The 12,704-nt window shown below is 38.7% G+C and overlaps 1 protein-coding gene across 4 annotated transcripts in view; it reads right to left on the reverse strand.

Annotated features, from left to right (window-relative positions):
- The window catches only part of LOC127373479 (zinc transporter ZIP11), a 120,061-nt gene that overhangs the window by 6,354 nt on the left and 101,003 nt on the right, over positions 1–12,704 (reverse strand). For all 4 annotated transcript variants that reach the window (XM_051417994.1, XM_051417991.1, XM_051417992.1 and 1 more), the window contains exon 6: positions 9,107–9,274. In XM_051417994.1, the coding sequence (XP_051273954.1) occupies positions 9,107–9,274 (168 nt within the window). The remainder of the gene's footprint in view (positions 1–9,106; positions 9,275–12,704) is intronic.

Consider the following 12,704-nt stretch of genomic DNA (forward strand, 5'->3'; position numbering starts at 1 on the left):
AAAATTTGGTTAGGACCAAATATCAGGAAAACTCAACATGCTTTACATACTAAGATAGTGAACATGGTAAACATCTATATATTTTGACTTTAGCATTTAGATAGTGTCATTCACAGAGCTGCTAGCGTGGCAGTAGAACCACAGTCAGACCAATTTTAGCCTTATGTGACAAAAACAGCTCTCTCATTTATTTGAATAAGGGCAGTCTGGCGACGCAGTGGGGGCCCAAGTGGCTCCATCAAAGAAACGAGGAGTCTTCTAGCAAAGTTGAACCTTGCTCAACTTTTGCCACAACACAATGTCATCTAGCAAAATCTGCATTGCCCTATCAAATACCAGGTAGATTACTTTGTAACATGAACAGGGTATTTCTGCTGTTTACCTTGCAATCGCATAGACAAGACAAAATAACTGCCGCAATGAGACCTTTCACGAGTTGTAAAATCCTGTCTCAGAGTATTATCATTGTGCAGTGTTTTCTTTTGATAAACCTTTAAATTCAGGGATCGGTCACTCAAACTGGACTTTCTGGACTGCATTTCATTGTCTCACCTGTGCCTGAAGCAACAGACCCTCACCAATGCAGGCCCGTTCATTGTTTTAATGCAGGGCTGTTTTTCAGTTTTCTATCTATTTTTTTCTATTTCAAACCTACCTTACCTAACCTCTGACAGCAGTTACTTCAACCAGTTTCATTTCGCTCAAGTCTAGGCGTTGTTGAGATTTGGTGTGCACCTCCAACACCTCTGCAAGCAAGTTACGGCAACCCCCACCACCCATACTAGTACAGCCCAGAGATGTTTCCATGTATCTTCTGACAACCAATAAAACCAGCCTTAGACGGAAGGGCCGCTGCAAATCAAATATAAATGCAATTGGTTCCGAGTGGCCTCCTTTATTCTTTTTTTCCCATCCACAGGGAAGAATGGGTCACTGAATGGTTTGATGAGGATGACAATGATGTAAATCATTCCATCAACCACAAAATGAGGGAACATCTTTTTGAAGAATAGTGTTCATGCTTCCAGTAGAGTTCCATGGATTTAGGATGGATGCCAAGTAACACAGAAGCTGTTATGGAGGCTCGTGTTGGCTGAGCACCTGAGAGGCAATTCAAACAATAGCCAATAAGTCATAAAATGTTGCTAATTTTTTTGTGTTTTTTAAAAGCACACACATTAAGTCTGAATAAACTCCAGTAGAGAAGAAGCAGTGTCACTGGCAAACAGTGAAGACTGGTTGAGATTATTCTAGGGCTGTGTGAGTCTTCAATTCTGCCATGGCAGAAATGAGACCTCTGTCTGTCTATTTGTGCTTTTTTCACTCCCTAGAGAAACTCAGACTGGTTTTGGGCAAAAATGTGTGTTCAATTGTGTGTATGCACAGCAGCTAGTATCAAATTCCTGTTTAATGTTCTATGCTCTTTTAAGCGAGTCTGACGATACTGCTGCTGACAGCCCATTGTCACAGCAGCCACTCATTTCCATCACACTTTCCTTTAATCTCCTCTCCTCCGTCTACACACTCCTTTTTCCACTGACACTGACACTGCCATTACTGCGCCATTACTGCGCCATTACTGCGCCAGCTCTCTCTCTTTCTTTTTCAACTGCATATCTGTGACGTTTTAAGTTAATTTTACTCCAATTTTTTTAATCTGTTTTTGGGTGATTTGTTTCTTTAAACCACATCAAAGTCTCCTCTCATCGCTCTTTATGTTGCTGCTTTTTCATCCTCCTGTCATCAGGGACAGCAAGGTGACATTTTGAAATGTAAAATAATCTACCAGATCAAAAAATACAAATTACTTGATGAAAAACATGACTTAATCCTGTGCAATACATCTAAGGAAATCTAATAAGTGGTAACTCATCACTTATATTTAGTGCAACTCCAAAAATATTTCACAGCGTGTGTTTGGTCATGATGAAAACCTAACTCTCTATGACTTTGCTTATTGTACATTCTCAAATATTGCCTTAATTTCCCCTACTTCAGATCTGTATGGGCTTAAGGCTTTATTCTTATTTTACCCTATTTTATAAGTATATTTGATCAAATCTTAGTAAGACCTCTCTCTGTCATCTGATCTGCTCCTGTTTAAATTGGCTGCCGATGTTACTGCAAACTCAAAACTGCCTCCATGTTTACCTGGTGTCATGATAAATTCAGGATAATGTGCATTTCCCCAGCACTCATTCAACCAGTGCAACAACAGAGACATGTCATATTCACCACTCTGATGCTCTATGCGTCTCTTTGTGACAGAGATTCTGTTCTCAGTTACAAATAAACCTCCATTGCTTCTACGTTGCTGTTGTTTTGTTCGTAGTTAAGTTACTATTATTGAAACCCAACACTTTGTGCTCAGAGTTTTTAGAAAGCCCTCTAGTAGCTCTAAAGGCATAACCCTTCCTTTCCCTGAAAGGCTTTTAATTCAACATATATGCAGAAAGGGTTGCGTTTCACTGACGGCAGCTTAACAACAGTTGAAGGAACGGTAAAGTAGAAATGACAGAAATAAGTGGGTAAAGTTTTTCCATTAAAAAGATAAAATAAATTTAACCCAAGACCAATAGTGCAGGTAGTTCCGTTTTTTCTTCATTCCGGGTGCTTATTTTGTGAGACTAGGCCATCATATGTCAGCTTTTATTTGAGAATTGATATATTCAATGTCCATAATTCAAAGATAATCAGTGACTCATCTGTGACCGAAAGAAGCAGTAAAGCTGGAACCAGGTTATGTTTGACATTTTCCCCTGACACTTAAACTAAAATGGTTATTACATGATTATTAAAATAGTAAATATTTTGCTGATTGATCAATTAATCATTTCAGCTGATTTACTTTCATTGCTGGGAAAACATGGTACATTCAATGTTTATCAGTTTTTTAATATAATTTCTTATTCCTAGGTCAACTTAAGTTTAGGTATATCTGGTACTTGTATTTACAGACAGCGATAAGCCTTATTTACAACATGTTTTGTACAGTTACATTAGTGGCTATTCATTCCCAGCTAGTTCAGTAAAGTTAAGTCAAGGAAAGTGACCTATAAATAATCAAAAATGGTTTATTACAGTATATTTCCTTCAAATTATCGAATTATTTTCTGAATTAACTGTATTTTCAGTAGTATTGACTGCTCCATCCATCACAATAACAGGGATCAACCCTAACGGTGGGGAGAAAGGATGGTCATCAATCTCCTGCTCAGTTTGATAGACCATTGCCAAATTTCTGTCACAGCTATGTCTCCGCAGCGTCACGGAGCTTTCAGAGGCTCTTTGAAGATCGGTGTGTTGTTATGCAGCTGCTGTTTGTTCATGAGGAGGAGCAATGCACTAACACCGCCAGGGTGAGGGCTTCCATTCCCCCCGGGACAGCGAGGTGTGAAAAAATAAGTGCACTTATCCCACCCTGGGAAAAAGCACTCAATAAATGGCTGTTCTTTTCCCAGCACCAGATAATGTAACAAATTACAGTTCAATATCAGTATTAAAGCTGAACCAAGATTCTTATGTAAAATAGACCTCATTCATCAGCCTGAATCACAAAATGGGGTTATCACAGAGTGGAGGCGCTAAGAGGAAGGATGCCGATGTTTGTAGCTGATGTTAAATTACGTGATTACTGGGTAAAGTAACACTTCAAAGGAGCCAAACAGGTCCCTCTTACTGCAATTTAGGGCTGCAAAATTACATATAACAGCAGAATACAATAGAATAGCCCACACTACATGTCTACTTCAGAAAGAGGAAATATGACTTATTTTTCTATTTTATGAATGAAATGAATGAATAACATATTCCCTTAATAGGTAAGTTAAGTAAAGACTGGTCTTGACACTGATGCATATATAAACACACTCGAACACAAACTCATTAGGCAAAATGCTATCAGCCTCTAGAGAGTATCACTAAAATCAGGGATGCATAGGAGCAAATTTATAGAGACAAACACATGCACACACACTTTACATGGTTGGACAGAGGGGAAGGTGGGCATTGAGGTACAGCAGTGAGAAGAAAGGAGTTCTGGTGTTTTAGAGCAGGAAACTGGTCCTAACTGTTCAAAAATGATCAGAGTGAAGCCATTTTGGTCTCACTTTTAGGACCAGAAGTAAGAGCATTTTATCAGCCTTCCTAACGTATCTATCTCACTTCTATCTCGGCCAGCATTTAGGAGAGCTCCAGAGGTGCAACCGGGGGATAGTGTTCAGGCAGAAACATGCACATATTATTTGAGAGAAAAAATGCTGTTTGATGATTTAGATAATGGTAAAAATGAAATCAACTATTGATGGGCCTTGTGCGGGATGAAGGTAAAGAGGTATGTTTCAGCCCATTCTCATTCCCAGGTTGTCAAATACCCACGCTTTGTCACGCATGACACCATCTCATACAGATGCACAGGATAGTCTGTAGGAGACGCACCAGGCCTCAAAACCCAACCATGTGTGGGACAGTTAGAGGGTTGGAGTGGATGTTTGCATCTCAAACAGACACAAGCTATTTGGCATTGTATTTTTACGTATTGACCTAGCTAACTTAGTTACCCATACTTACCTATACCAATATGGCTTACAAATAAAACAAATGGTGCTATTTTCTGCATTTCGAATTTAGGACCACATCAGTCAGAAGACTACAACATGTCATCATAATTTCTAGGCTCATAACATGGATGTCGCTCACTCCTAGTCATAGTCTTTCTTAATAAAAGTAAGGCTTCACTAAAAAAGTATTTTTAGTTTAAAGTTCAGCATGATTTGTGAAAGAGTGATTCTGAGCAGCTTGATAAAAATGGGCCCATCTCTGAACAAATAGATCATTTAGGTTCCTCAAACAGTTGAAGATGCTGCGGAAAAGATTCAGCCAGGGAAGTGGTACAATTAAGTGTGCATCTTAATATAGGAGAACAAATACAATATGTAGGGAGATTCATGCGTGGATTGACTTCGATGTTGTATGTAGATGTTGCCATTGTTCAAGAAAACTACCTGAGTAAAGAACTATTGAATGAGATCATTATTCTGTTGTGTCTATATTGAAATATGCACACCGTGTCCCTGAACTGTATTCATACACCTCAAGCAACATTATTTGTCATGTACTAAAAACATTTAATCACCAATCTTTTCTTCACTCAGCTTGAATGGAGATGATTTTGGTCAGTTTGCAAGTGCTAATCAGTTGTAGTTTGAGAGCGCCGCCTTCTTGAAAAGCACTTTTTGATTTTTGATGCTTCATAATGAATCCTAGACAGCATGGCTGAGTTTCTGTGCTGTTAAATATTTCCTTTAATCTCTTTTCAGTATAAATGATTTTACCCTGTGGGCTCTACAGTTTATTGTGCAATATAATAAATCCATGTGTGAAAATATTTGGTTATAACTGACAATAAACAGGCATCCACTATAGACACTTGACTTAATAACTCGCCTTCATGTTCACCTTTGTTTTCACATCAAAAAAAGAGGCATAGAAAATTTACAAAACGAAACCAAACTTGATATAGTAGGTAAAACTATCCAGCTATAACAGTAATGACTACTAAATTAGTATTAATCAGTTACAATCTAATAATGTTATATAAGATAATGTATCAGTCACAGGGGCCCTTTATCTGCAGGAGTACTTTTACTCTTGATAGTTTAGGGACATTTTGCTGATAATGGGGATAATGGGATTTAGTGCCATCTTGTGGTGTAGTTTCAGATTACAACGCCCTCGCCTAACCCTCCCATTCCAAGCATGTTGGAGAAACCACAGTGGTCACGAAACTTGCAAAAATGCAGAAGACTTATACACTTTAGACTTATACACTTTAGACTGGCTTTAGACATATCTAAAGCCTTTAAAGCCTTTACACATATCTAAAGCCAGTGTTTGACTTGTCCATTCTGGGCTACTGTAGAAACATGGCGGTTCAACATGGCGGTCTCTGTTGATAAAAACGGCTCATTCTAGGGTAACAAAAAACACAGTCTATTCAGATTATTATTCAATAATGGGAACAAAGTTATGGATATTATATTCCATTTCTGTCCAAAATAATACAAACTGGACATTTAAAGGACCAGTGTGTAGGATCTAGTGGCGTCTAGCGGTATAGCTGCAGCGTGCAACTAAGTGAACACCGCTCGCATCTCTATTTGACCTGGCCTGGGATTGAGAACAGGCTGTGAAGTGTGTAGGAGAAACACACTGCAAATCTCCTGAAAAAAGCAAAAAGCCCTCCTACAGCCGGTGTTTGGTTTTGTCCCTATTTGAGCTATGTTATGTGCTAAATGTGTTTCTGGTTGGGAGTTGAGACTGTGGAAGGTCTTTTTCATTAACGGTCTCAGAGGAGATCTCTGTGGGTATATCTCTACCTTCAAATGTGTGGTTCTGTGCATATCTGCACCGGTGTGGTGGATGCAAATGTGTGTCAGATTATATCTGTACGTGCATGGATGTCTGTACGTAAGTGAGTTTTTATAGGAGTGCATTTTGCATGCATATGTAACAATTATGAGAACTAAGGTGTGTGCAGTGACCTGTAAACTGTGTCACTCGTTAACATACTGGCCTTTGACAATAAATTTCATATTTAATGTGAGTACTCCCTGGTAACACAGCTACCACCATTTATTTTCATCCTACACTCTACATGTGTCCCTAATTTGCTTTATATCCCCACTTCCTGGAGCAAACAATCACTCACACTATGAAAATTATGGTGCTGCTATTAACAGAATGAATGGAATTCAATCAAGTGTAAGGTGGAAAATCATTCAAACCAGTGAAACTGCATTTACACATTAATTTGATGTGAGCAAATCATTAATTGTCCACAGCTCAACGCCCTGCTTGTGATGCATTCTATATTTCCACATTTAATCAAACCATCAGATGAATAAAGTGAAGTAAAAGATGCAATAATTTCCTCAGAAAAGTTAAAAGTATGAAATGTCATGAAATTGTATCTGACTTGATTTGCCTGATCAGAAAGACAAACGGAGACTGCAGCAATAAAAACTGCCACAGAGGTCCACTGAAGAAATACTGAGATTAGTTGCATATTTACAGCACTATGTAAGAAAAGGGACACACATACAGAAAGTTACATGTTCTTAAAAAGAAATGAGTGAAAATTGTATTGTTGAAAAAACAACAAGTTGTCAACACACCTTTGCAAGTCTTATGATACCAGACCATCAGTGACCTCAGCATCTACCTATCTTCGGGGGATTTCAAGGTGCAAAGTAGTTGCTTGTACAACATCAAGAATGGCTGTTAACAATTATACATCCCTTACCTCTTGAACACCCCTTACCTAAAACAATGCTCATTCTCCTCTGTAGTGAAACAAGCTAGAGATATAACGAATCATTTTGTAACACGGAGAGGTTTTTAAAGCATTGAAAATGGATGCCCTAAGCAACGTTATATGGTACGACAGTGTTTACAAGCACACAACTTCTGCATGTCACCACCCAAAAACTTCAGATTGGTTCTGCAATGCAGTGTTTTTTTCTCTACTGTATACTAGTTTAAGCAATAAAAGCTTAGATAAAGTCCTCAGTCTCTATTGAGCAAAGTGTTTAGATAGCTTCAGATATTCATATATGTTGAGGCAAACAGTCAAGGGACCACTTTGAAAATCAACCATGCCAGTTTTTGAAGACATTTTGGCAAAATTTGAGGCGTTTTTTTTAGCTCCCTCTCCAACAAGCTATGGTTGGTACCAATGGATGCGTTAGATGGTCTAGTGTCATATGATACCAGTATCTTCACTTCATTTTAAAAAATTAGACCACTACAGCCTCTGAAAGACAGTGCAGAGTGGAAGAGGTTAGGATGATGGAGTGGCACTTGGGGTGGCCAATCAGTTTTCAGGGATGGCCAGGGCAACCCCAGGGACCTACTCTGGACACCCCTGTCTTTAAGTAAGTATTTAGCAAGTCACTTTAGCTTTTTGGGTTAATAGTTTTGTACTCTGAGCCTTTGCTATAAAGCTAAAAGAAACATTATAGTGCCTCAAGTGCAACTTACAATTTTCTATAGAGATGAAACAACACAGGTATATTAATATTTTGAGGCTAGACCAGGGAAACAGGTTTAGGGAATGCAGCATGTCAAGTCAAATTCAATTACCAAGTTTACATACACTGAGTGGGCTTTATAGGCCCATATCGGCACCAGTTCCCAACCCAGCCCACACTCTCTAATAAGATGAGAAAAAAACTCCCGATTAACCATTCATCTAGATGAAACTCACAAAATAAGTATTGATTGGTGATTGGTATTGTTAGTGATGTTGGTGCCAGTCCCTGGAAAATTTAATAATGACTGTTAATTGCTTCCCTGGTTGTTTTTTTACATGAATTGAATCATCTTTATTGCCTGATTCAAATGTTTAGTTTGGAGCTTTTGTTTCATCACTGACAAAAAAAAAAATCAAAATATCAAACACTGCTTATCCCTGGGTGTTACTTTGATGTATGACTGACACGTTATTAGTATAATTAGATCATTAGATTTGACAGACTGGCTACCTGCTGGCCTATGTGTAGTGTTCAATAATGCAAGGTGTATTCCAGGAGAAAGCTGTCGATTTGACAAGATGTTTTACCATACATATTAATTGTTCCAAGCGAGGAAGAAAAGGGATATTTACATTCAGTGAGCATTGGAGTTGGGACTAAATACAAAACCTGGGCTGGTAAACAGGAGTTAGTGTAGGATGGTGGAGCTCAACACCAGCTGAAACGTTGTTTGTTTTGTGTGTAGCATAAAGGAACTGCAGCTTGCATTTCGTTGTGTTGTAGAATGATAAATAAATTAACCTTGAACCTTAATTGAATGTGTTAGCATGTTAGTGGTAGTTGCTAATTAGTACTTAACACATAGTACAGGTGATGCTCATGGGAATGCTATTAGTTTAGCAGGTATTTGATCATAAACCAAAGTATTGGCAGTTACACTTTTGTAAGGTGACTTTCACCCTCTGAACAGCAGAGATAAGAATTAAACTTAACTTTACGAGCAAAGCTTTATCAGTGACACAGACAAATTCCCTTGTCAGCTCACTGTATACAGCCCTACAGCTCGTTCTTACCTGGGATATTGTGGATGGTGATGGCAAGGATAAGGAGAAGAATTCGTCGCCAGCTGCTTCCTGTCCGTCCAACCTCTTCCTGTTGTTTACTTCCTGTTTCCTGCCCGTCTGAGCTGCCTGAATGAGGTCCTCTCCTCCTCTGGTACACGTCTCCATTCTCTATTTTATCTGCATGACAGAGGAACATAACGTTGAAAACAAAATTATGCAAAACATTCATACAGAGATAAGCAGTAAGTGTCCCACAACATTTTGTAAACTTAACTCTGACAGTTACACTTTCCGATCCTTAGAGGGTGCTCTGATATTCTGTCATTGCACTATAGAGGCTTGTCAGAGCTCCAAAGGCTGAAAGACTATGAGTGCTGAAACCTTTCATGTTAAAACACTTCATTTGAGTTTTATATTTTGCCTTTGCCATTTTTAAAGAGAGGGGATTACAGGGAGCAAAGGATTCCAACCCTGGGCCACTGCAGCAAGGACAGCCTCGGGACATGGGGCACCAGCTCTACCAGGTGAGCTAACCAGGCACCCCGTTTAAGAAATACAAAGAATTTTGTAACTTTCCAAATCAGACATGACTTCAATTCACCAATCACATCCGCATCACGGAGCAGCTGGCACAGGTTCGCAGAGGTGTGAAAGTAAGCAGGGTTACTTCTCTCCCAGGCTCTCTTTTTATGTTCTTCACACAACTGCAACCTAGTACAACATTTTGAATGCCTTTGAAAAGAGACTGTCTGAAAGAATGCACCATTATCCTCATTTCATTGCAACTAAATTGCACAGATTTTGTGGAGAGATCGGGAAGGCAGAGTGATGCAACCAGGAAGAGGCTATAACAGCAGGCATTTTGCCCTGCCTTTCAGTGTGGCCATTCAGAACAGGAACCACTTTTGCTTTTAGATGTTGTCGGGCGACACGTCACAACCTTTGTTTGAATAGCAAATAGTCAAAGATTACTGTTCTTAATACCCAGTTAGTTAGAACACTTAAGCAGTTGGCTGCATATACTAAAAGTTGCCTTAAAGGTGATCTGAGATAGTGTGAGAACAACAATTAGGCTAATTAAGACTGTTCTTGAAGCCTCAGTATCACCAGGCATCATGAACAAAACCCTCAGATTTGTCATCATCTCGTTGAGATGCACTTGCCATCCAATCCCCAGAGTTTCTGTGAAGCACTACACTCAGCAAACACAATTACCCACAAGATATATAATCAAAGAAGAACTTCTGTCATCAGGATTATGTTTGCAGCCTGAGGGACACAGAGCTGCGATTCTCATCTAAAATAAAAAATATCCTCGGTTGTCCCTGTATCAGTCGAGTTATTAGCATGGCAATCTGTGTTAAATGTAATTAAAACAAAATGAATGGCCCAAGACAATTAAATTAACACAAACTTTCTAAAAGTTAAAATAAAAAAATAAAAAATTGTTAAAATAACACAGAAAAAAACGGATTACAAATGGATACGATTGGTAAATTCAGCCGGTCAGGAGTAATGAGTGTCATATTTTACATCTGTCTTCCTAACTAGAGGTTGGGATGCTGAGTATAATACTTGATGCACTGGGAAGGGTTTGTATAACCTAGTGATCTCCCATTCTCATGCCATGGGAAAAATCACACAAAGCTTCAAAAGTGTCACTCAAACATTGATTGGTGGACAAACACACCAAAAAAAAAAACAGTTTCAAGCATGGAGGAAGGAAATGAAAAGCAAAAGCAGCAAATGCCAAGAAGCAAGATTTTTTAATTGATTTGACACATCAATGCCACAGTAGTGATTTTCTTCTTCCAAGCTGCAGGTCTATTGCGAATGTAAAAGTCAGTAATTTAGTAAAGCTAGGGTTAATCACGTTATCATAGTTATCAAATTTTCACCAACCTTTGATGGAGTCTGGAGTGTGCCAACAAATTATAATGAATTCATAAATTGATACATTTAAGCAATTATTATTTGATTCCTCAAATTTGCATTCAAACTTACAATCAACAGACGTTTTGGGGACAGCAGAAACAAGCTGTTAACACTGACAGCAGCACTGTAGCTCCAACTGATAACAGCTGATTTATAAACCCCAAAACAATAAATCTTGCTTCTCTGTGGGTTGGCACAACTTTTTAAAATATATTTTTTAATTTGATTTATTTTGTATTTTTGGGTCTTTTTTTCAGAAGAGTGACAGGAAAGGGGGGGAGAGAGGGGGGATGACACGCAGCAAAGGGCTACAGGTCGGACTCGAACCTATGGCTGCTGCAGCAAGGACTCTACCAGGTGAGCTTCCAAAGCGCCCTATTTTCATTCTTTTTACTTTGAGATTCTTAAAGCATAATTTTAATTCAAATTTAATTAGTCTTAATTGCTTTCAAAAAATATACCCATTTCTTAATTGACCATAATCAAACACTGATTAATCATCCTGGTGGGACACTGCAGACTCCATGATCTTTATCATTACCTCCCTGCAACCTGTCCATCCTAATCACCATCTGCTTCCTTCTCTCTCTGCTCCCTCCCCTCTTTTCCTTTTAGTTGTCTCTCTCTCACATACATTCTCAAACACAAGCAATTGACCTCTGTTAATGCATTCCAAGTGTCTCATTTTGCCATGTAGGCGGCTGTAAATTGGAATTATCTAGCGTGCAAAGGTCAAATGATCTGGACTATTGCTCGGGGTGCTCTGGTTACACCCTCAGTCAGGGGACATTTTCAAAGGCCAAAAAACCTGAATCCATTTCTATCCAATTGAACTTTCCAAGCCATTTATCCGTAACAAAGGGCTGTGTGTACATAGACTACAACAGCTTGGGCTACTAGTGTTTCCCATCTATTCTCACAAACCACAAACGCAATCCACAAACACTGTAGAACTAATACAGAGGCAATATAAAAACACTTGCAATCCAACACAAATGAGCTGCAATATATACTGCCTTTGTGACGCCTGTACACTGACACTTTGTGTTGAGACTGGTAGAGAAGATTCAGTTCTCAGGTCATTGATATTTCTCACTTTGCCATGTCAATCGAGTGATGCTAACTTCAGCCTCAAAATGACTATAGACTTCATCACCTCTCTGGAATAGGCTAATTAAAAAGTGAAGACATGGTCATTACCCTCACAGGTAATGATTTTTTCAGGGCTGCTCTACTGGATTGATTTAGACCTTCCAGCCCCTGTTCTTTATATTGTATTATTTAGAAATCAGGGTTGGCATTAAGCATGGGTGGAAAGTCAGACATTAGCATCAACATTGTAATTTAAATTTCTTGATGATTAAATGTGTAGCTAAAATGTTCCACAAGGAACCACATCAGCAGGCAGAATTAGCAACTTAAATTCAAAAGGCCAGTCTAGACATTTGCCCTTCAGATGATAGCCAATATGGTCCCAGATTGCTTTTAGGTCCTCCTAGGCAATTAAACTTGCTAAGTTTTCAATAGAAAACATAAGGCCACATTTATCATTTTACATCAGTGACATATTTCAAATATAATAATGACATTCAAAAGTGCCATTGGATTTTTTAGAGCAGCTGCCTAATTGGGTAATTATGGTATTAATGACAAACTGCTGGTAAAGTCACAT

Source organism: Dicentrarchus labrax, unplaced genomic scaffold (genome assembly GCF_905237075.1).
Source record: "Dicentrarchus labrax unplaced genomic scaffold, dlabrax2021, whole genome shotgun sequence".
Classification (NCBI taxonomy): Eukaryota; Metazoa; Chordata; class Actinopteri; family Moronidae; genus Dicentrarchus; species Dicentrarchus labrax.